This window comes from Pinus tabuliformis, chromosome 6 (assembly GCF_031772625.1).
Source record: "Pinus tabuliformis cultivar Carrire ecotype Pingquan chromosome 6, CPIR1, whole genome shotgun sequence".
Taxonomy (NCBI): Eukaryota; Viridiplantae; Streptophyta; class Pinopsida; order Pinales; family Pinaceae; genus Pinus; species Pinus tabuliformis.
In genome coordinates, this window is record NC_142292.1 from 645,688,184 (window position 1) to 645,714,772 (window position 26,589).

General features: G+C 36.3%; 1 protein-coding gene across 2 annotated transcripts in view; it reads right to left on the reverse strand.

The window, feature by feature from the left end:
• Nucleotides 1–21,605, reverse strand: part of OEP37 (chloroplast outer envelope protein 37) — a 133,936-nt gene extending 112,331 nt beyond the window's left edge. The window contains exons 1-2 of one of the 2 annotated variants that reach the window (XM_089419952.1): nucleotides 20,785–21,605; nucleotides 807–950 (exon numbers count right to left, since the gene is read on the reverse strand). In XM_089419952.1, coding sequence (XP_089276078.1) covers nucleotides 807–950; nucleotides 20,785–21,183 — 543 coding nt within the window. In that variant the 5' untranslated portion in view covers nucleotides 21,184–21,605. The remainder of the gene's footprint in view (nucleotides 1–806; nucleotides 951–20,784) is intronic. The other variant, XM_089419962.1, reaches the window with a different exon arrangement.
• Nucleotides 21,606–26,589: the final 4,984 nt, after the last annotated feature.

Genomic DNA, 26,589 nt, shown 5'->3' on the forward strand with positions numbered 1-26,589 from the left:
AGCAAATGGAATAAGCAAAGCCATTATCCTTCATCAAAGAACTCAACGAGGTGCATTTGTAAAATTATGCAATTTAGCTTATTTAAATGAAGATAATTAGTAATTTTTGAGTATCCCATAAAAGCAAAACCCCAAACATGGAGGAAGTACGCCACTCTTACAAAGCATCAAACTCTATCTCAATAATTCTAAACCAATGTTTTGTATAAGTTAAAAGTTTAAGCCTCATTGTAATATTCAGTGGACCATGGTTCAAATCCTAGCAAGCATGCTCATCCCCTGCATGGGGTTTGTGTGATGCAACTATTTATTATATTGAATATCGTTGTTGTAGCCTTTGGGCACATTATTTATGGTGTTGCCAATGTACCAACAAACCTATTCTTCACTTGTGTGTGAAGATAGGTCAAAATTATTTCCATGTTTAGCATCCCACCAAAAGATGAGCTCACAATTTTTTCAAATGCTAAAATTTTAAGACAGGAGATTGAATTCTAAGCCAAATAGAGTCGTTGAATCTAGGCTTTCAAATTACTCAAGAAAGTTCATACATTAGATCCCAAATGTAAAAACTAGCACTAAAAGTTTCCTAAGGTAAGAATGTTGTAAATTAAAAGACAATCAAACAACAAAAATACAAGCCCATTTTCATTAAAATAAAACTACAAATATGTATATCTTTTCAATGACTCAATAAGCTTTTCAAAATAGGAAATGGCTTTAGAAAATTAAGAATACAACATAATCTACAAAAAAAAAAAAAAAATTGACCAAATGTTATTTTTTCTTGTCAAATAGACACCTACCTTAATATCGGAAAGAACTTTGAGTTGAATGTGGCGATTAAGATCAAAAGAAGAAGTAACAAGTACATTGCCTCCATCGGGGTGATACAGAAGTGAAAAATACTTTGTCACCAACCTTAATCGAGGGTACCATGGAAATGAAGGCTAAAGCATACAAGGATCAGAGTTACCATAAATGAAGGCATAGATTGTTCACCAACCAAATACATTTGCAAAAGGTAAGAATTTCAAAAGATTGAAACAGGATTCAAGATGCATACAACATAAAATTTACATTGTTCCTTATATGGACCAACATTGACAAACAATGTTAAGTATTTAGATATCACCATATCTACCAATTTATCCTAGACATTCAACCTATTGACTAAAATACTAGGAATCAATGCCAATAACATGAGAGAGATAGTTTGAACCTTGAATTTCCTAACTAGGGCCATAACTTTATTTCAATATATACCAAAATAGCCACAATAGGTCTTGAGATGCAATGAAATGTCATGACAATTATCACATCAAATATGCTTGAAATATTTAAAAGGGCTACAAGCTTATAATACCTAAGCCTTAAGAAAAAAAAATATTAAAGGATTGGACAAGCTTCCAAGTTTAGTTTTTTTTAAATAAAGAGCAAAGTGTTGGGTCTACTTATTCAAGCCATATAAAATTCTAAATGATTATTTCAATCTTACAAGGTCTATACGGACTAAAAGGTAGGAGAAGAACTAAATCAAACAACTTATATATATCCCTCGATTACTCAATAATTCATCCAAATGTTAATACATCATAATAAAATATAGTCATAACAGCGATTATTAAAAGAAAATGTAATTCATCACATGAAACAAGGTTTATGTATAGGAGGGGCTTGAAGGACTCTTGAAACATTACCACACTAGTTTAGAGTCTTAAGAGAGTCTAAAAAATACAGTGGAAGAGATGCTCCACATACACAATACTAGGGTTGCCTTCCATAGTTTATTGTTGTGGATCCAGATCTTGGTGGGTTTGCCCTCCCCCTCCAAATGCAAAGGCTTTAACCTTCCAAGCCCTCATCAAAACCCTTAAGAAAGCCACGAAGCCTCAACCCTCTCACTTTGTCAAGGAATTGGACAATATTCTAGAGGTTTTACTTTCATTCTCATACTCTTGACATATGGCTCCTGCTTTAGCTAAAAGTGGCTGAATTGACCAATTTATTAGCATTTGGCTTCATCTAGATTTATGACCAACTAGGTGCAAAAGAACCAGTAGGTTTTAATCAAAGGCATGGTCATACATTATTCATGTGGCAGAGGATTTTATAGCTTTTTTTTTGAGGCCAAGGAAAGCAAAGATATAATATTCAAAAATGTTCCATATTTCTTTGATACCAAAGGAATGTACTTGAACAAATGGACTCTTCACTCGAGCCGTAAGCTTAATTCCCCATCTACTATTTTGGTTTCGGTTCATCTCCCCACTTGCCTCTTCATTGTTAAAATGATGATTTGCTTGGGTGCATTGGGAATTCTTTAGGGCACCACATAGACAAATTTGAACCTCAAGAATGAGATGTTCATCCAAGCCAAGCTCTACATTTGCGTGAACTTAAATAAAGGACTACCAAAAGTGATTCTTCTAACCCTGCAAAACTAGAAACCTGTCCAACAATTCAATTATAACTTATAAGCAATTGCCTTTCAAATGCAAAACTTGCAATAAAGCAATGTTGCAAACATCAACATCGGAATAAAATCAGCAAGTGTCTGGAAAACCAAAAAATCGTAAAAATCAAGAAAAATATCAATAAAAATCAACAAACATCAGCTAGGCTGAAAAATTACGATTTTGCAATTTTTTCGAGATAAAATCAGGATGTTTGCAACACTCGCATAAAGAGATGTTGTAAAGGATTGCAAGAAAAACCTCCCTCCATCCCAACATATTCCTTAAAAAGAAGATCAATGGCAATTGGTTAAAAAAAATGGTCTCAAGCAACATCCATCTCAAACACATCGCAATTGACCCATTCACCATCAGGCTAGATGGTTCTCGTTTGTTCAAAACACGCTGCAATCAAGAACCCAGAAGATAAGAGGAAATTATTAAAAATTATATGAATAAGAAAGAGCCCAGGAGATAAGTGGAAAATATTACAAATTATATGAATAAGAAAGAGCCATATGTATTAAGGCATCTAGATCAAAGGACGAAATGTGTCATTGATGGAGCTCAGTCAATGCTTAGTTAGAGATTGGAGTCTCCTATGAGTTGGTGCCCATGAATTTTGTTAATTTGATGCTCAGCTAGGGGATTGGTGTCTCCAGTGGGCTGGTGCCAATGAATTCACTGAGTTAGTGCTCATTTGGGGATTGGTGTCTCCCATTGGTTGGTGCCTAAGAAAGTTTCAATTGGAGTTGATAAACTTGATTGTACTCCTTATATATTAAGAAAAGTTGAAAGTGATTTTCTTCAAGTTATAAATCTTCTATGTTCATGTGTTAAATCTCGAGCAATTAATGTTGTGATTTGTTGACGGTAAAAATTGGTTATTTGACTAAACACTGATTCATCGGGCCCCATCTCTCTCTCAATATTTCCAAAAAATAATTGATGTTCAAATTTAGCGCTAATAAAATTCAAAAATAAAGGTCATTCAGTTTGCAAAAGTACATACTTCAAAATTTTAAAAATTGTGTATAAATTATACATATTACATACTTCAAAATCTTCCAAATTTAAAATTTATGCATATTATAAACTTATGATAAAATTGTCAATTGGGTTATCTCGAGTGGTCGGGCGGAATGGTTGTTATATTCCCCACCCAGGTTCAAATCCCCGCTAGAAACATGATGAGCTATAATGCCTTGATAAATATTGTTGGAATGAATTTGTGCCTATGAATATTGTTGCATTGGGTTTGAGCATTATGAACTCTTCAGTGAGTATACATATGGGTTGGCCTGGTACTAGCAACCCTCACTCTAGCCCTCGAGGCAATAGGGAGCTTGATTTCTTTCCTCGAAAAGACCAAAAAAAAAGATTAAAAAAAAAACTTATGATGCAATTATAATTTATATTTGTAACATTATACTCAAGTGTGTACTTTGTTTTTGTTTATTTTTCACATTATAACTCAAAATTTAGTACAATCTAAATATCAAATTGGAATTAATAGAATGTATTAGATAGAACATCTAATAGAATTCAAATTCAATACAATTTACTCACTAAATATAATCAAAGATATTTCATTTCAATGTGATATTTGCAAAATTTCAAATGCTTCCCTCAAAATCCGATGAAACACAATGACTAAGATTACATTGTGATGTCCTCAACAAATTGAGGGCCAATGGACTTAGTAGCCTATTCGTCCCCGTAGGCTACAGTCCTTAAAAAAGGGGATGAAACCCAAAACACCCATTGTTGGGCAAGTTTTGGGTAAGTTGGGCGAAAAAACTCAAATTTGGGCTTTGAGTAAGACACACTCAACCAATTAAGAAAATGAAACCCCTCAAGGAAGTGTATAAATAAAGGAGGCTTGGATTCATTTTGAGGCATCATGGTGGATCAACTCATTCTGTTTTTTAGCATTAATCTGATGGTTTTAAGACCCCTTTCTCCTCGTCAATTTCGATGGTGAAAGATTCCACCCTAGTTGACGCCTCTTTATTCTTTCCTTCATTCTGTTCTAGCACAAGAAAAGTTTTTTGGAGGATAGCGAAGTTTCTTGGTTTCGGCACAGGAGTAGAAATTTGGAAGGACGAAGACATAACCCTCTCTAATCCTTTACTCTAAAAAGGGCAGCAACGTTCACTCTTTGGTTCCAGTGACAAGAATTTTGTTAACTAAGACAGAAGAATCCATGGAAGGGCAGGGAAGGCTTTCAACCTGATCTGGCATTTGTTCTGGGCCAAGGGTTGTGAATCTACTCAAAGGAAATCATTAACGACGAACTTCTATTGGGAACATCCTATAAACAAACAGCGAGGGTTTCCTTTGTCAGTATTACCGTCTCAAAACTGATGAAGGGTCAAGCGAAGTTTCTGAGGGTCAATTCAAAAATCGGTAGCTTAATTTCGGAAGGCACTTTGTTTGTCTAACACGAGCAGAGCATGGCAGTGCATTGACGAGGGGACTCGTTTTCTGTAGTAGGCGAAAGGCCAACCATAGCAGGTGGAAGACCAACTGGACAGCAACAAATTGCCTTCGTTGTAGGATGGACGAAGCCTGTTGTAAGGGATTCATTCAGTATGTAGCTATATCGAAGAGATACGTGTCCAAAGACATAAGAATACTTTATCTCATTTTATTGTGTAGTCGCTTTTATGGGATTATATATATAAAAGACTATGGTATGGTGGATTAAAGAAATTGGTTCATTACATGGTCATATTATTAAGTTGGTATGTCGCAATATTAAGGGGATTGTTCAATTTGTTGCATCATTAAGAAGGTTGTTATTGATTTTATTAACTATGTTGAAATATTATGAACGGAAAAAAGTCTTAGAAAAAAAGAAAAATCTAGTACATTTGTGAAAAAATTGCTCGTATCAAAGCACAAGCATCCTGCCAACTTGTGGGTAAATGAAGTTTTACGTTTCTTGAAGACACCAGTAACATCATTGTAAGGGGAGGAACACTCATTGTTCCGCAATGGGAGACAGAGTAGAACATTACCCCGGTATTCTACTCCAGGAATTGATACAGGAAAAACAACAGATGCATCAACAATTGCAACAACAAGGGCAGCAAATGATTCAAGGACAGCAGCAGATAGCTCAGGTATTGACTCAAGCGCAGCAAATGATTCAAGGACAGCAACAGATAGCAACAAATTGCAAATGTTGATTGCTCACCTCACCAAACAGCCAAATGTTGTTGCCCCCAACAGGACTACCACAGAGGGGGGTGGAAACTATAATCTTGGTCCACCCAACAACCAAGCCAACAACAAGAAGAACATTCACCCACTTCTACCCCAATTCACAGATAATCATGTGCCAACATCCCAAGAAGCAGTTGAACCAAATCAACTCCTCAACAACTTTGTTCACGACTATGCAAGATTGGAGGAGAATACTCAAGTAGTTATGTCATTCAACGAGTACAATAACTTCAGATACAAGAATAGGCCTCAAGGACAGCCCAATGGAGAACTAACACGCAAGGTAAGTAAACCCCCTTTACCTTCATTTGATGGATCCTCTAATTGTTTTGCAAGCGCATGGGTACAAAAATTGGATACCTATTTAAGGCTCAACCCCATGGCAAAAATTGATGCTATTCAATTTTCCAAACTACATCTGGAAGGAGATGCCCATGAGTGGTGGTATCATGGCTTAGTCACCTTGGGGCATGCTAATATTGTCTCCTATGAAGAATTTACACAACTCCCGATAGATCGGTTTGACCGAAAGCACCCAGATATCCACTTCAAGGAATTAGCAATGATCAAGCAAATAGGGTCACCAGAGGAATTCACTGTAGAATTTGAGTGAATTGCAGTAATGGTAACAGACATATCGAAAGGGAGGTTAATCATATGCTCTTCACAGAAGCATTGGTTGAACCTCTACAGGGTTGGGTTAGAGCATTCAACCCTGTCACTTTCCAAGAATTAGTGAAGAAGGCTCAAGATATGAGCAAAGCATTAACCACGCCTAAGGTTCCAACCAAACCTTCCATTCCCCCAAAGGATAAAGAAAGGAAGCCTTCCCAACGAGATTGGAACCGAAGAGACAGGTTAGAAGATGAAACCCGAAGCGAGCTCAGGCGAAAGAAGCTTTGCTTCACCTATAGGAACCCATGGGAACCTAGGCATCGTTGCATGGGAAAAGGAAAAATTCACTACATAGAAGTAGCATTTGATGATGAGGAAGAAGGAGAAGAAACCCCCATACAAGTTGAAGAAGGACCACTACAGAAGGAAGCTAAAGAAGAAGAACCCAACAATTCGAAAAAAGAGCCACCCCAAGAAGAAGCAAAAGTAGAAGAGCGGACTAGTGAAGGGAAGAAGCCCAACTACAGGTTAAGATTGTGACCCTTTCTGGCACACCCAAATATTACACCTTTAGAGCCAAGGGAGTTGTCAAAGGGCAGCGTATCATAGCATTAATTGATGGAGGAGCCACACAATTTTATCGACGCAACACTAGTAGCCAAGAGAGGGCTCCCTACAGAAGAACTTGAGGGCCTATGTGATAGTCGCAGATGGATACAACTTGGACTGCACCCAAATGATTCTAGGTTTGAGTGTGACTCTCGGAAATTATACTTTTACTAGTGATTTTTATGTGATTGACTTAGTCGATCTCAATATGGTTTTGGGGGTTCAATGGCTATATTCGTTGGGAAGACACACTATGGATTACCAAGCCCTGGAAATGGAGTTCAAAGCTCCAAATGGCAATAACATAGTCTTGAGGGGCATGGCGAATGGCGGTCCCCAAATTATCTCAACTAGAAGAATGGAAGCAATATTTAGACGGGGTGATATAGCTTATGCAGCGGACTGCATAATCATAAGTCAAAAAGTCGCCAATTAGAGCAAGCCACAGTATGCAGCAGACATTTAGCAGGTCTTGGACAAACACAACCAGGTGTTCAACGACATTCCCCCAGGATTGCCACCCAAAAGAGGGTTTGAGCACACTATTGAGTTGGAGGAAGGAGCTAAACTTGTGATAACCATACCATATCGGCATCCAACGAAATTCAAGGACGAGATAGAAAAGACAATCCAAGGATTGTTGATCATGGGACATATCCGACCCAACTCAAGCCCATTCGCATCATATGTGGTTTTCGTGAAGAAAAAGGATGGCACATGGGCAATGTGCATTGACTATCGAGCACTTAATAAGATGACCATCAAAAACAGGTACCCCATCCTTCGAATTGATGAACTACAGGATGAGCTACATGGAGCAGCATATTTCTCGAAGATCGACTTACAGTCCGGATATCACCAAATTCGAGTTTGGGAGGAAGACCTGCTAATACAGTTACAATCAATACCAAAATTGCCTAGAAATAGAAAAATTTACTGGAAACTGAAAATTTCAAGTTTTAGACCCTTATGAAGTGAATGCTTCAGAAATTTCAGATCTAAAAACTTCAGTTATGCAATAAATTCCAACAAGCATAAAAGTTAGATCTAGGCTAGAACTGGGATGCCCAAGTGGCCAAAATTTATGAAAAATAACATTTTGCAATTTTAAACAATTTTCACCATGTAGCATGTGATTATAGGGCTTAATTGTTATTGATTTGTTTGTTGTAATAAATCAAAGATAAAACTAGAGTTAATAGGTCAAACCCTAGGCCCCAGGCCTTGATGATTACTTGCCCAAATTTGCCAAAAATTCTCCAATGTACTTGGCACCTAAAAACACAAGATTTGAGCCAAAAATTGTTGCAAAACAAATTGTTAGGGATAAAATGTCAATCCTTTGAAGAAACCCTTGTTTGCAATGAGATGTAGCCCTTGTAGGGCTTATGGCATTCTTAATGCTTGCAAAATAGATCCCAAACACTAGTCTTTTAGGTTGGGTAAGGGTTAGTGCCTTCAGAAAATGGGTTTTTTCCCCAATTTGAAAATAAGCAACCTGCAAAAATAACTTGAAAACCCTAGATGTATAGGGTTTCTAAGGTCTCCAATGCCAATTTCTTCCTCACTCCTAAAACAAATTTAGAATAGAAACGTAAATAACCAATATAAAAAATTTAAATTTCAAAACCCCAATTATATAAAAAAATACTAAAAATCCCCAAAACCCAAGTTAGAAAAAATAATTTACAAGTTAGATCTACAAAATTATTCACAAGATCTACAAATATATAAGGGTTTTAAAAAAAATTGAGAAAAATATTTTTATGGAGTTTTTTCCTTTGAAGAATGGCTAAAAATACTTTAGGAACCCCAATGTATGCTATAGCCTTAGCGAAAATTTAATCCACCATATAAATCTTTAGAATCCAAGCAACAATGATTCTTGCCCAAGTTCACAAACTTGGAGGCCAAGGACTAAAGTACTTGCAAGCACTATGAATTCATCTCAAAATAATTTGTTAGATCGCATGGGGAATCAAACCACCTAAGATTAGCCCAAAACTATCAATAGTATGGTTCTATCCCCATCTAATGAAAAAAACAAACCTTACCAATATTTAGCACAACATAGAGATGTTGTAGTTAGCACATACCACAAATCAATTAGCAAGAACACCTTGAATTGCACCCCAAAGTCTTTATTATGATTGAAAAAATAGTTTCCAGTGAGACAATAGTTACAAAGTTGCTTTAGCAAAAAAATTCTAACCAGAGATCAAGATGTTAGAGACTCAGATAACTCTCTAATTTATAGATTTATCCTCCAAGTGGAAAAATAACGGCTAGTTTCTTTGATCCTTGTCAAAATAATCTTGGTCATTGATAAACACTTAAGATATTTTAATCTTGGCCCTAGCTTTTTTATTTTTTGAAGAATTTTCGAATTTATCACTTAATTCCATTTTTATTAGTTCATAATTAATTATTTTGAGTTAATTTCCTCAAAAAATTGACTTTGACTTAACCAAAGTCCAAGGGTCCAAATTTTCTTGAAATATACAATATTCCCTTGGTGGGGGACCTTTAAAAATTGATTCCTTTAGAACCCACGAATTTTTTCACTTGGAGAATTATTTTTCTTAAGACAATTTAATTTTGACTTTAATTAATTAATTTTTTGGCTTAGGATTTAATTTTATTTTGCCAAAAAAATTAATTAATTTACACATGAGGGGATTTAATTATTTTTTCACCCTCTAATACATAAGATTTTACATTTACAACCCTCAAAGGGGGAATACACATTTGGCTTAGACCCTCAAGACAAATAACCCATCTGCAACACAATATGATCTAATAAACCAACTAATTTGTAATAAAAGAATCAAGCCAACTAGCTTAAATTATTCCCAAATCACTTTTACATCAGACTCGACTAAAAACACTAGGACTCACCTAAGATGTCGACAATAAATTTCACCCTAGCTTTGGGGTTTAATGTGGAGAAAAAAATTGTTCTAATTAGCCCTGTTTAGAAACACAGGTAATTAGCAAGGTTAAAAAACCTCCTAGGATGAAATTTGTCATCAAAATCATAAGCTTACCTAGGTTGTTACATATATTCAAGGTGTTACTAGGATCATTTACATTAGATAACTTGTAGAATGGGTTTACTATGACATATAGACTACTGACAAGTGATCCAATCCGGTTGAAAAATTGGTGCTTCTGCTTCCTTGGAACTTTGACAATTTGAGTGTAACAGGTATGATGCACCCTCCTTCATCGATAGAATCTTTGGAGGCAGCAAAGCACCTTTTGCCAAGGATTGGATACAGGAGAGTCAGGACATTCTTAGGGTACTCAAAGAGAATACTCAAGTTGCTCAAAATAGGCAGAAGATGTACGTGGACCAGCACTAGATGGAGTGCAGTTTTGAGGTAGGGGATCTTGTTTTCATGTGATTACAACCCTATTGACAGTCTACACTCAAGAAGAGCAGCGCAGAGAAGTTGAAACCAAGGTTTAATGGACCATACAAAAATCCACAATGTATTTCATTTATCATGCCTCCAAAAGGTTGTAGGCCAACAGGTCACCACTTCTGTTGAGCTGACACTGTTAGATGAAGAGGGACAATTGGAATTGATTCTAGAAACAATCATGGTTGTTCAAGAAAAGAAGTTAAGAAGAAGAATAATTCTGGAGTACCTCATCAAATGAAAGAATTTACCGGAGGAGGATGCGACATGGGAAGGAGAACAAATTTTGCAGGACCTAAATTTGCAATTGCTTGAGGGCAAGCAATTTCGAGCAGGGGGGACTGTGATGTCCTCAACAAATTGAGGGCCAATGAACTTAGTAGCCTATTCGTCCCCGTAGGCTACAGTCCTTCAAAAAAAAGGGATGAAACCCAAAACACCCATTGTTGGGCAAGTCTTGGGTAAGTTGGGCGAAAAAACCCAAATTTGGGCTTTGAATAAGACACACTCAACCAATTAAGAAAATAAAACCCCTCAAGGAAGTATATAAATAAAGGAGGCTTGGATTCATTTTGAGGCAGCATGGTGGATCAACTCATTCCGTTTTTAGCATTGCTTTAAGGGTTTTAAGACCCCTTTCTCCTTGTCAATTTTGGTGGTGAAAGATTCCAACCTAGTTGACACCTCTTTATTCTTTTCTTCATTTTGTTCTAGAACGGGAAAAGTTTTTTGGAGGATAGCGAAGTTTATTGGTTTTGGCACAGAAGTAAAATTTTGGAAGGACGACAACATAACTCTCTCTAATCCTTTACTCTAAAAAGGGGAACAACGTACACTCTGTGGTTCTGGTGACAAGAATTTCGTTAACTAAGAAGAATTCATGGAAGGGCAGCAAAGGCTTTCAACCAGTTCTAGCATTCGTTCTAGGCCAGGAGTACCATCTGAAGGGCTGTGAATCTACTCACAGGAAATCATTAACGACGAACTTCTATTGGGAACATCCTGTAAACAAACAACGAGGGTTTTCTCTGTCAATATTGTTGTCCCAAAACCTACGAAGGGCAAAGCGAAGTTTCTGAAGGTTAATTCGAAAATCCGTAGCTTAATTTCTGAAGGCACTCTATCTATCGCATGCGAGCAGAGCATGGCGGTGCATTGACAGGTGGGCTTGTTTTCTATAGCAGGCAAAAGGCCAACCATAACAAGAGTAAGACCAACCGGACAGCCACAGATTACCTTCGTTGTAGACAGACGAAGCCTGTCGTAAGGGATTCATCTAGTGCGTAGCTATATCGAAGAGATACATGTCCAAAGAGATAAGTGTACTTTACCTCATTTTATTGTGTAGTCGCTTGTATGGGATTATTTATATATATAGATAGATATATATAAGACTTTGGTATGGTGGATTAAAGAAATTGGTTCATTACATGGTCATATTATTAAGTTGGTCTGTCGCATTATTAAGGGGATTGTTCAAATTGTTGCATCATTAAGAAGGTTGCTATAGATTTTATTAATTACGCTGAAATATTATGAACGGGAAAAAAGTCTTAGAAAAAGAAAAATCTAGTACATTTGTGAAAAAATTATCCTAGGATATTACATACATTGATTCAAGATTAAGACCACATATCAAGTCTAAACTAGGGTTCGAAAATACTTCAACAGTCAACATTCTTGCTTAAGCATGTCAACAATAGTATCTAGCAAAAATTTTTGAGGCATGAAGACTCCAAGTCTTCCAACAACAGTTAATGTCAATCTAAGTCTCCTAGCTTTTGTCGATGTTCAAATTTAGAGGCAATGAAATTCAAAAAAAATGGCCATTAAATTTGCAGATATACGTACTTCAAAAAAAAAGTTTATAAATTATAAACTTCAAAATCTTCCAAATTTAAAATTTATGTATAGTATAAAATTATGATAAAATTATAATTTATATTTGAAAGATCATACTTGAGTTTGTACTTTCTTTTTGTTTATTTTTCACTATATAACACGAATTTTATGAGAATTTAATTATCGAATTGGAATTAGTAGAATTTATTGGATCAAAGAATTCAAATTCAATACAACCTTTTTTTCAGAGGAAAAAAACATTGGATTTTATTATAGATAAAACCAGTACATTTGTCATGAATAATCATACAAAAACAGATAAATGTCCATATGTAATATGACATATATGTCAGATATGTAACTACATGTCCCTTCAGTTATTAATTCTTCATATATTTTATTTGCTAATAAAACAAAAGTGACTATGGGATCCATATTCATCATATGACATATACTAAAGCTGTCAAGACACAAAAACAAAAAGATAAGGAGATGTGAACTGCCTCATCCCATGTTGAGTTGTCCACCGTGTATCTGTATTTCATGACTCCATAGGGCTCACCAAGGCCACCCTTTGACAATTTGTCTGTGTCCATATTGGCTTCCCTGCAGATGTGAGTGATAGCATATGATGTAAGTGAGCCCAGTATGTGATTGATCCTTTTTATCCAGCCAGATAATGAGGGAGGATCAAAATCTGTGTATCCCAATATTCCTTCTATGAGAGACCTGGAATTACCATAGATATGAAGACTATGTAGTTGCTTTTGTTGTGCAAACCAAATTAATCCCCATAAAGCTATTTCTTCAGCTCTTGTGTTAATGCCCGGGCTTCAGTTCCAATGAAGATTAAACTGTGTGCTTTGTCTATCCTAAGAACCGCGCCACATCCACAACTACCAAGTTGTGTAGCCCCATCAAAGAATCCAGATGGGAGGCAAAACGATGGTAGGATCAATCAATGGGAAAGATAAGAAGGGGATATCCATGTTAATGCCCTGTAACATATCCAACTAATATTGAAATGCTTCCCTTCAAACAATTGATGATTGTGCGCGATCCAAATTTCCCATATAATGAAGAGGGGCAGTTCCTTGTATTTTCCATTATCAACGCTCCAGTTCTTGATGCAATGTTCAAAATTGTGAGCTCCCCTGTATGAGATCTGGAGAGAAAGTGATATATGATCCCAAACCATATCGATAATGGGGCATAAGAAGAATATGTGATTTACGGATTCAGATGATGCCCTGCAGAATATACAATAACCCGGATCCGAGTAGCCCCATTTCAGAAGGTTGTCCCATTCGTGTGAGAATCTTATTTCTCCACACGACCCATGAGAATAGTATGATTTTGATGGGAACGTGCCACTTCTAGAATTTGGAAAACCACGACAGATTTTGAGGATTGTAAATTTGTCCCGTCAAAAATTTATATGTTTCTGCCACAATGGGAGCGTTCTTAACTAGTCTCCCAGCCCAAATTATGCAATCACCATTTCCGATGTAACATAAACCCACTTGGCTCAGGGTCTTAATATATCCTCGCCATTCCTCAACACTTAGACATTCGAAACCCAATTATGCCGCATCTTTCCAAACTAGGCATCCCACTCGCCATTCTTTGATTGTTTGGCTCAATAGAATATATCCTCTGCGATGTAGAAGAGCCAATGTATGCCTTCTAATATGTGTACTACCATTTATGCCCTTTATTTTATTAGCACCGATAAGTATTTTCTGTCCATTACCAAATTCCCATGCCATGCCCATGCGCCACCAATAAATGATTTTACCAAAAGATCTTCAGATCATAGATCCTCTTGTTTTGTATTGTCCGGTGTCTCGATATATGGATTCTATGTCATCTTCCTTCATATACTTGTCCAAAAAGATGTCTTGCCAAATCCCTTGGCCATGCAAAGCCCTCCAGAAAGATTTAATCAACAAAGAAGAGCCAAAAACTCTTTGTTCTAACAAGCCCCAGCCTCCTAGTTCCTTCGGGATGGTCAATGCGCTCCATTTGCACAGATGATATTTCGTAGCAGCCCCAATTCCGGACCAGAGAAAACATAATGCGATTGTTTTTATCTTTGTGGCTACAATGGACAGAATGATATAGAGATGCGCCCAATATACAGTGATTTGCTGCAGGACTGCCTGTGTAAGTATGTATCTGCCACCCAGTGAGAGGAATCTCATTGTCCATGAGTTAATTTTTTCCTTGTATTTGTCAACCAACCACAGCCAATCTCTGATCTTGTAGTAGTTGGGCTTAAGCCTGAAGCCCCAGATAGGTAAATCTCGCCTCCAAAGGTGCCTTCTGCACTCTGAAATGTCAACTATGAAGTCTATATCCATCCTGTTACCAGCACAGTAGTAGAGAACAGATTTGCTACCATTTGTGAGTAGCCTCGTCGCTGCACCGTATCTGAGAAATATATAGTGTAGAGCGGACCACTAGGATCTGGAGATGATGCCAAAGGTTAAGATGTCATCAACAAAAAACAAATGTGAGATATTTACCTATCTAGTAATATGAAGTCCCTGAAAGAGTCCACGAGCTTGTGCATCTTTGATTCTCAGGCTGAGACCATCTTGCGCATCTTGCCACCTAGTGAGAGGAATCTGGTTGTCTATGAGTTCATTTTTTTCTTGTATTTGTCAACCAACCACAATGAGTCTTTGATCCTGTAGCAGTTAGGCTTAAGCTTGAAGCCCCAGATAGGTAAACCCCGCCTCCAAAGGTGCCTTCTGCACTCTGAAATGTCAACTATGAAGTCTATACCCATCCTGTTACCAGCAAAGTAGTAGAGAACAGATTTGCTACCATTTGTGAGTAGCCTCGTCGTTGCATCGTATCTGAGAAATATACAGTGTAGAGCGGACCACTAGGATCTGGAGATGATGCCAAAGGTTAAGATGTCATCAACAAAAAACAAATGTGAGATATTTACCTGTCTAGTAATATGAAGTCCCTGAAAGAGTCCACGAGCTTGCGCATCTTTGATTCTCAGGCTAAGACCATCCATAACAAGAATAAAAATTAAAGGTGATAGAGAACAACCCTGCCGAAGTCCTCTTTCAACCCGGAAAAAGGAAGTGGGAGTGCCATTGATCAGTACATCGTAGCAAACAGAAGTGATGCAAGTCATGATCCATTCCACATTATGAGCACACAAACCGATCTTATGGAGAATGAAATAGATATATGACAAATCCACACAGTCATATGCCTTATGAAGATCGATTTTCATCACCACAACCTCCTTCTTTGTGTGAACAGTGTGGATACATTCTTGAGTCGTTGCAATTGCATCATGTATCTGACGGTCGCCTAAAAACCCAAATTGTTCTATAGAGATGTGTAGGGATAAAATATTTTTTATACCCCCTGCGATCAACTTGGATATTATCTTGTATATAATGTTGCAGAGTGAAATAGGTCTAAAGTCCTAGAAGTTTATTGGGGATGAGGACTTTGGAATGAGGGTCAGGAATGTGGAATTGATAGCCCCAGTGATCCTTCCCCGAGTCCTAGACTCTTCCACAATATCCATTAAGCTCTGTCTCATAAGATCAAAATAATGTAGAAAAAATTCCACAATCCAACTGTCCAATCCGAGACATTTGTCTTTGGCAAGGGATTTAAGAACCAGAAGTATTTCCTCCATATTAGCAGGCCTGTAGAGCTCCTCATTCGTTTTATCTGCAAATATGTTTGGGTATAGTTCCAGAGCCCATAGTTGATCCTCGTAATCCACGTCCTCCCTGGCTTTGTAAAAAAAATTGAAAAATTGTACAGCTTTAGCTTGTATCTCAGAAGTAGTATGTTTTACCTCCCCGTCAACAGATTCAATTTGCCAGAAGGCATTAAATTGTTTACCGTGATTAGCATGCCGATGAAAAAATTTAGTGTTGCAGTCCCCTTCACGCAACCAGGTCGCCCTACTCTTTAGCCTCCATGTGACTTCCTGTATATTTAGAGTCTTATTCTTCCTGTCTTCCAGAACCCTAAGGTGCTCCCAATCAGCCTGTGTCGGATTCTTCAGTTCCATAGTTCTGCCAGAATCAGCTATGTCAACGGAAATCTTTTGCAGTTCCAATAAAAGTTGTTGTTTTTTCCTTCTCTTCTGGTTCTGCTCTTGATAATATTAAGTTTGCCAACCAGAGTCTGCATAGCAGAGTCCATCAGCGATACATGACTCTCAGCCCATGTGGATATCACTAAGTCATTATAGTCCTTGTCCTCCAGCCATGCCCTATTGAACTTGAAGGATATACAGCCCCTGATATTCTCCTACCTCCATTGTAGAATGATGGTCAAATGATCAGATATGACCCAGGACTTTAAATTTCCCCGGAATCTCAAACACATTCTGATGTAACAGGTATCTATCCAATCGCTTCCCAATATGATCATGACCCAATCTATGGTTATTCCAGGTGGGAGAAAGAGGATACGAGTGAATATCAACCAGGTGATGATCTGCAAAGAGGTTATATAAACGATCAGCAAGAGGGTCAGGTCTAAAGTGCACGCCCTAGGATTCCTGAGACAATAGGGTGGCATTAAAATCCCCAACCAAGATAAACCCACCAATATTGAGAAGATTTATATGTTGTATTTTGTCCCAAAAAGTAGAGTGATTCTTACATGGAGCATGTAGGTCAAGTAAATGGAAATGGCACAGTGATCCTTTAATGCGACCGAATAGAGGGGATGATAGCGATGAGATTGTAAGAATGAAACTCTGCCCCATCCGGAAGCCACATGACTATGAGGCCCCCGAAAAGTCTCGTAGAGTCAACACCTACAATGTGCCAAGTAGGGCAAATCTCAAGGAAGTATATGATTGACCGAGACGAAACAGTGAGAGTTTCCTGGATGGAAATAATGGAAGGTCTAATGTGGCGAATCAAGGGACAGAGACTCAACTATTTGGAGTGATCCCCCAAACCCCGCAAGTTCAGGGAAAAATTTTCATCATGGGGCATCCTGAGTGGGCATCTATGCTCTAAGGGCCTCAGGATCAGAAGTACGGAACATCCATCTAACCAACTAAGTCATCAAACAGAGTAACCTGGGAAGCATATCGGCCCCGAAAGTGACGACTGCCCTTTTTCCCGATCTTCCTCACAGTGATATTTCTAGCAGATCCCAGACTAATATTAAGGGACGAGGGGGGAGCACTTCCCTTGTGAATGGTTAGAGCCTTCAAGTTCAGTGCAGGTCTAAAAGGAGGAAATTGATGTCGCTTCCGACACAATTATGAGGGGAGGAAACAATCACCAGCTCATCGGGGAGACGCGAGAGGGGAGGAGAAGTTGATTCTAAAGGGGGCATAGAAGGCAAGATCACCAAGTTCAGGAAGAAAGTGGAACCCCTAATTGGACCAGTAGAGGTTGTGGATGGGACAACTTGGGGAGGAAGAGTCCCAAACTAAAGGGGGGTTCGCAACACGGGATCCAGGAGTTATCAGCAGACACAGAGGGGGGCATGGGGCATCCCAGGTCATGATCACAGGCATAGTCCACAAGAGGCAGAGAAGGAGAAGATATGAGGGGCAATGAGGAAGAAAATTTGAGATGAGAAGGTATAAAAAATGTCGGAGATGTACCTTTGAGTGATGTCCCAGAAGAGCAAGCCTCCCGATGTTGTGGTCCCTTTGAAACCCTAAAGTGATCCTTCGATCCAGAGTGTTGAGGTCTCCTCCTGTCCAGGCATCGATTAAGCAAGTGTCCAATGCGATGGCAGAATAAGCATCTGAACAGTATGCCCCAGTAATCTATTCTCTGAAGGAACCGAATCGACCCCCATTCCCTATCCAAGTTCTCAAGGAGACCACCAAAAAATCTAACCTCGATCAGAATTCAGGCAATGCATTTATCTCAAGCTCCCATAATCCCTGGCTCCAAGTATATGAAACGCCTGATCGAGCTCCCAATAGCAGTCAAGGTGCTTCGGGTCCAAAATTCCAGAGGAAGTTTTGGCAGCTTAACCCACTTACTCACTAAATATAATCAAAGATATTTCATTGCACCATGATATTTGCAAAATTCCAAATGCTTTCCTTCAAAATCCAATGAAACACAATGACTAAGATTGCATTGATTCAAGATTAAGACCACACATATCAAGTTTGAGCTAGGGTCCAAAAATACTTCAACACCCAACACTATAATTGCAAATGGCAAAGCAATTCAAGGGGACAATTGTTTTGAAGCTCAAACACAATTTACCTTGTGCACTTTAAGTTACGTAGTCATTGGTATTTTATGTCAGTTATTAGAGATGCACTTTATGTTAATCACAAAGGTTTTATGTCAAATTGTAGCTGATGGACTTGGTCAATGGTAGATATAGGTAGTTGGAGAACCAATGTTTACATGGTCAACATTGTTCTCACATGGTAGATGAATCTAACCTTATTGATTAGGTGGAGGTAGTTGGAGATTTCATCTATTAATTGTACAATATGGAGAACATACATTTATGGAGTAATTACCTCACAAATCACACGATACACCACTTGGGCCAGGCAAAAATAGCAAGTACAAATAGAAGGCCTAACCCTCATGCAAGGCATCTAGAGTAGAGTTCTAGTTTGACAAATAATCCATAGGGGACAAAATTGGGCCAAATCCACATAATATTGGCCTTTGTAGATGACCATACTTCCTCGAGACAATTACTTCAATTTATTCAATTGTTTAAAAAATAAACATAAAAGTGGCTCTTTTGAATCTATTTTCCAACTATTTAGCATTGTCCAAAACTGAAAATTTTCAAATTTCTGTTTGAAAATGCAGTTTTCCGGATATTCAATTGCAATTTTATTGAGAAGGTTTCTTTTCTAGCCATTGCAGCGTTTCCCAGTAGGTTCATTAGCAATTATTCAGTTTGTTCTACTGGAATTAAAATTCTCCAATAATAGGGATTACAATGGGAAACTTTATGTATTTCATCAAAATTTTGCTTATACAGAAACGAATAATTTAAAAGAAAACAAAAAAATGATGCTACTGTTACAAAAACAGCCACCCAAGAATTCCCCAATCTAAAGTAGTGTAGTTACTTTAATAGCTTATAAAATTTCCCCTGCAGAAAACACTGCAGTCACACCAACAATACCTAAATTAAATAATATTGCAGCGACAAATGCAAACAGACAAAACACAAACCTATACCATTGCATTTAAAGTTAAAATCTAGCAACGATCTCTACGGTTAATCCATCAAAATTGCTCAACAAAAAGCTGAAAATATATTAAAAAATAAAGTTTGGAAAACAAAGACTTTCAAGCAATAATAAATTATCACTCCAACGAAAGTTACTGGTGCACTAAATTGTCAATTATAAATAAGAGACATCTTAACCCTAGACCTATCAAGCTCCCAGATAAATAAAATCCTTGGAAGTGCAGACCTTTCTAGTCAATGGTTGTGAGGAAAGTTGTTATTCTCCCACCCAGTTTCAAATCCCACTTTAAGATATGTTTTTTATCAGTGATCCAATTGTTGATGACCCATATATGATCTATCGTGTGTTGTTGACTTGTCATTGTGCCCCAAAGAAACTGCGGTTTACCCCACATACCATCCTTGAAATGAGGGGAAGTGCTCAGAAGGTTTCTCTGGGCATATATTATTTGGAAAAATAAAAAAGATCTGAGGTTTAGATAGATCTTAACTGATTTGCCAATTGGGTTTATCTCAGGTGGTTGGGAGGAATTTATTAGCTTCCCCACCTAAATTCAATTCCCACAAGTGACATGTTGAGCTCATATCAAGTATATTGTTGTAATGACTTCAAACCTTGTTGTTAAACGGCCCCTGAGAATATCTTACCCGTACCTACATTGGAGTGTAGGATACTTTGTTACATGTAATAAAAAAAATAAAAATAAAAAATTTCAACTTACTTAATTATATATTATTCATTGATGCCTTGAAATGATTAACTTAATAGTAATATTGCTAAAAGTATACTATTTTTAAATGTAAGGCCAATGGTTGGTTAGACTGAATTATACTAGGGTGTAGAATGAGCCACCCAGTGCAATAAACTCACTCAATCACCATTTTCAAGAAGAAATCAACTAATAGAACTTCTTCTCAATCATATCAAAATTTTCAATAGAGGAACAGAAAACATAATATTTGTTGTTCACTATTGAACTTTCCTTTTAAAAAAAAAAACAGTAGTCAAACACATCTTAATGCTGATTCTCACACCGAATTTATAATGAAATAAATGCAGTAGTCTATCATTGCTTATATTCTCACCAAAATTTAAAACAAGGGTTACTTACAATTTGAAATGATCATTCCGTTCAAAGAAACAAGCGAAAGCATTTTCCTTCCACTATAAATTTTAAACCAGTCGTCTTTTATACAAGGGAAATAACAACGTTGAATATGGTTTTGCGATTAAAGATGATTATCCACAAAAGAAACAAAGGATTACTCGTTCATTACAGTCCTTTCCTCATCTGAACCCTAGCAAACGAAAATTCCCAAGGAAAAACCACTAAAGAAAAATGCACCGCCGCACTAGCTATTTTTTCTGCAAAAATAATGAAAATAAGCCAAAGACATACCTTAACATCAGTAAGTAGCCTGAGCTGAAGTCGCTGCGAGAGATTGGCTGAAGCCGTAACAAGCGCATTGCGATCTTCATGATCATATAAAATCGATAAATACTTCGTCACAAAACCTAGCTGCGGGGACTGGATCTCGCCACTGCCACTCCTCTGAAACGAGGCTTTAATCTTCGCAATCCCGTGGAACACCCTAGCCGAAATCTTGTTGATGAAGGCATTCCCCTCGCTGTCAAACTCCGAGGAAAGCTTCACGGCCGCGTATTTTCTCCAATCTTGGTCAAATTTGATCCTGGGAAGGCGTATAAGGCGGGATTTTTCGGGCTCGTTGGGAAATGTCTGTAATGTCTCTGTACTTGGCGGAGGCGGAGGCGGAGCTTCGGCCAAATCCTCCCCCATTTTAACACCAATAAAACCAAAACAAAATGAAAATTAAAACCGCAAAACTGCTTGCATCAGTTAGCTGTAGCAAGCTGATATTTGAATGGAAAAAAAATGGTAATGGCGCCGTTTCTTTTATTATGGAATAAATTAAATGGGAGGATTCTGCGCTGTTTTGGGGTTTCTGGGTCAGGGATAATGTGCGTGCTAATTTACTCCATCATTGGCTGCCACTGGTTTGCCCACCACGGCCCTCCGCGACGAACGCCCTATCCGACGGGTAGGCGGCATTGTCTGATATGCAGATTCTGTTTTGTTTGCATGGAAGAAAGTTCTAGAATATCTGGCAGACTAGCGAGGAACTTATGTACCCATGAATGCAAAGCGACTTCGAATTTTCAAGTGGAAAGAAACATTCATTTAATTGCAGGGTCTGAAATTTATTTTTAAAATGAGATTTAGTTTTAACATATATATATATCTCGTACTAACTTAGTTGTGAAACTAGCAATAAAGACCGCTATTTCTAGCTATTCTACGCGGAATGCAGGGGTTATTCAAGGAAAATCACATTTTGTTAATGGCAGTCTTTCACACTTGGTAGAGAGATGTTTCTTAGTCTTGTGAAACTAGCAACGAAAATTAACAATAAGGACAGCTATTTCTAGCGGTTCTACGTGAATTGAGGTGTTATTCAAGGAAAATCAAGTTTTGTAAAGAGCAGTCTTGCACTCAAAGAGCAGTGTTTCACTCTTGGGAGATGTTTTTGGGTCTTGGGTATTTAACGTGTTTACTTACATGGAGGAAGATTTTATTTTAATCAATTAAAAAAAAAAATGGTCAATTAGTTTCTCTAATTATTGAGAGGAGTGTAGGTTTATTATAGAATTTAATAACACCTACTTAGGAGCATTTATATGCAAGACTATTTTATGGTTTAATAGCTCCAACTTGGGTGCATTTATGTAGTCTTGAATTAGATGCCAATTTTGAATCGGTAACCTTCACATCACTAAGCACTTTAACAAGACATTGATATTGTCTACTCTACAAGCGATAAGCAAAATTTAAGATTTTGATTAATTAATAACATATTTATTTAATAATTTAATTAATGCTTTTTAATTAAACTAAAAATAAATAATATTATCATTAATATGTTGCAATTTGAGTGATTAAAATTCATAATGTCTATCCTCCTCATCATCTTAGATTCACTTTGAATCCCAATTAATTCTTCAATATATTTTTGGATTATTCTATGCCGTTTAAGAAATTATAGTGACACATGTGGTGCCAAGTTTAAGGAATCGTAGTGATACATGTGATGTCATTGTATTTTATATATATATATATATATATTAATTAGTAAATTGGGTTATTTTGAGTGGTTGGGAGGAAAGAAATAGAATTCACCTCAATCAAATTCAATTTGGCAAATTACATGATAATTGTTAAAGTATTGACAGTATATATATATATATATATATAACCATGTTTAGTTTTATTTGAAAAAAAGAAAGAAAGAAATTATTTTAACATTCACGAGGCTAAAGATAGCCTATGGGACAGATTGTTTCTTCATCTGCTTCATGTATTTGGCCCTTTTTCTGTGAAGCTTCAAAATAAATGCTCCTAGTTTCTCGACAAACCTCTTGCTAAATAGATTATCCCAAGAGCTAGCTGTAAGCATACCTACATAACTTTCCCTGTTGTCTTTGAAGGCCTCACATTCTAAAATGAAATGTTTATTCTGTTTCCACTTTTCCGAAAGAGCAAAAAATGCATATTCTTTCCTCCCACACTTCCTTTGGCCTTTTCTAGTGCCCTGTTTCACAACGGAGTCGGTGAGAATTAGTCCTTAACTGAGCAATAAGAATTTTGGCTCTCCAAGAGTCTAAGAGATATTGGCCAAATGTATGCTTTTGGTTGATGACTATGAGTGGGATTAAACACTTCAATATTGTACTTTTTCTTTCTTCCTAGCTCCTTATCGCAAGTACGCTTGTGGAACTTTTCCATAACAAAAGCTTTTTATCTCTTTATTGTTTATGGCACACCGTTCAAGCAAATACCCCATTTACTAAACCATTTGTTGTTTCGCTGCATCCAAGGTTTTTTGTGAAATTAAAACTATATGATATATAAAAAACTTATTATTCATACTTATAATTGTATAGATAAATTTTAAACAAATCGTATATATTATTTAATTTGAATATTAAATGTTTATATTTTTTGAGTTGGAATTATTTATTGATTATATGATATAATTTTAAATTATTTTAATTAATAAATAATTTATTTGATTTGTAAAGTTAAAAGTGTGCCCCTTAAGACTACAGGAGGTTATTTACGAAATTAAATTTATTTGCACGTATGTATATTGAAGTCTTGATGATGTATGAATAAAATCTAAACTAGTAATGCTAAATATTATAATTTTTTTCTTACTTACATATATATATATATATATATCTATGGGGAAATTGTCTCTTGAGTTAGACCTAAAATTGTTTATGATGGGCTAAAAGATTGTCTCCCTTAAATGTAAAGAAACAAGTTAACAATTCAAGACACAAAAACATCTAAGAGTGAAAGCCTACCACTGTATGGACCACCGGTAAATCATTCTAGGTGGTGTGGTTTTCCTTTAATAACAATGATGAGTCAACCTACATTCACGCAATCAATAATGGTTATCCTCAATTGTAGTTGGCAACTAAATTATGATGTGTTTTCTCCCATGTGTGTGTGAGAGAGAGAGAGAGATAGAGATTATGGTATTTAAGGTCAAGTGCAAGCATAGATAGGCATCGCACATGCCATATGTTCCCTTATTTCATCACTTTGAATTGAAGCGTGTTAGATTCATGTTGGAAAGTGGGATAATGGGGGCAAAGATGTTGAAGCATTCACTTAAATTCATTCTCTAACACTTATGCACAAGGCCTAGATATTCAAGCCTGTTGAGCATGGGATTACTGACACTTATGCACAGGGCTTAGTTATTCAAGCATGTTGAGCACGGGATTATTGACACTTATGCACAAGGCCTAGTTATTCAAGCATGTTGAGCATGGGATTACTAAAGCAAGGCTCTTTTATTAACCACCTTATCAATCTACATTATGGATTGATTGGTCACTTATTAAAATACAAGGTATGACATTCTTCAACTATGAGGTTGAAAAGCATGTGTGTTAATCATTTAAATGGTGAAGTGGCAATTGTTCAGTGGTTATTTTTGTGCCTTGGTTGGTGGTTATGCTCTATATATTCAATTTCTTTTGATAAGGAGGAACCTTTTGGGAATATACTCTCTTTATTTTGCTCCATTAATGTTTGTTAAAGGGTACTTTGAGCTTGCATTTATTCAGATGATTCTAGCCTATTTTTTTTACTTTTATCCAGTTGGTTAGTTATAAGAAGGTAGTGTTGGTTCAATCCAAACTAGTTTAGTTTAGTCATCATTTCTATTTTCATTTGGAAACTTTGGTCATCCTAAACTTGAATGGATTGCCCAAGGTGTCATGGAAAATGTCAGCAGAACATTTATGAAATTCAAAGAAAACTTCATAGGTTGGAATAGCATGTCAATGACAATAGGACCTCAACATTCTCTTTGACAACTTCAGTTCATTGTCATGAACATCAATGCAACTCTAAGAACTCAGTGGTAATACATATGTTAATGCAACAAAATGGGCTAATTTAAACATTGGAATATATGGTCATATATCAAGACCGCAATTAACAAATTCCTCAAAAGCTCTTAATATGTAATTTTGAATCACATAATTTTTTTAGGCTCGACTTCAAGAGAATTCAAAGAAGAAGATAATGTCTACTAGCTATTTGAAGACATGGAGTTAGAAAATCCAAGATCACAACAAGCTAGTGGCAACCTAGATGAAACTCATAAAAAGCACGCCTTTCATTAATTTCAATTGTTATGTTTTTCTAAACCAATGTAAGATTCATCTTAACTCTAAATCTATCATGTGTCAAGACGGATCAAATCCTTTAAGCTGTAAACCTTTTCAAAGTGCCAAATTAGAAGAAATGCTTGTGTCTTAACAGATTTAATCCCTCTCAATGGATGATAAGTCCAAAGCTAAGATATATCCACAATCATACGCAGAGCAAGATAAATTAATGTTTGACAACAAGAGAGAGAGAGATGGTTTTGATTTTAAACTGTGACCAACATTTTATTTTATTTTTTTCACCTATTTGTTTATAGTTTTTATAAGTGACACATATCAACTTCAAGTTGAGCACAAAAGGAAATGCACATTTCTTTTATACTTTGTTGTAAAAAGTGTCTTTCAACATAATCAAATCTTATTTTAGATGTCTTTTGTCAAATTTATTCTCGTAAAAAAAACTTGATTTAAAATTCAAAACACATTTAAAAATAATTGTCTAATAAAAATACCAATTTTTAAACTTAACTTAGACTCCCATTCATATAATATTTTACATTTCTACTCAATATTTATTTAAAATTAAATAAATATATAAAAACATTATTTTTTCAAATTAATTAATTTAAAAATAATAACCATATAAATTTTATTTTTTATATAAAAATTATATTTATCCCTCTTTTTCCAACAACCCAATTTCTTAAATTGAAAATAAACAAAACAAAAAAAAAGTCCAAAGTGGTTAGCACTACTATTTAAAAGGATAATGGAATAAATATATAAAAACATTATTTTTTCAAATTAATTAATTTAAAAATAATAACCATATAAATTTTATTTTTTATATAAAAATTATATTTATCCCTCTTTTTCCAACAACCCAATTTCTTAAATTTAAAATAAACAAAACAAAAAAAAATCCAAAGTGGTTAGCACTACTATTTAAAAGGATAATGGAATGGAAATTTATCTTATAAGCAAAGTGAAAAGCAATAATGAAAAGTGGTATATGCAACTTACTCTACCATGATCTTACACATGCACCACCTTACCTTATTGGAATAATGGGATTTGGGATTTGTTAAAGACCTACTAATCCAACACCATCAACAACAAACATGACCTTGAAAATACACCAACTTATTAAAGGGGCCACTGAAAATACACCAACTTATTAAAGGGGCCACTAAACAAGGGAGTTGTTAAAGGGGCCACCAAACAATCACAGTCATGAATTTGAACAGTAGTTGGTGTCTTTTGTTGAAATTTTGGTTTTTCTCAAATTTCATTGGCAGCACCAACCATGGGTTTGGGTTTGCCCTACATGGGACATCTGAAGTACAAAAATAATTTTTTCCTTTCTTTCACTGTAAATAAACGATGGTTTGAAAAAAAAAGAGTACCAAATGATTTACAAAAGTTCATTCAAAGTGGTTAGGAGATTAAAGGTCATTTTCTAGAAATTTTTCCAATAAAACAACATTTATATTTT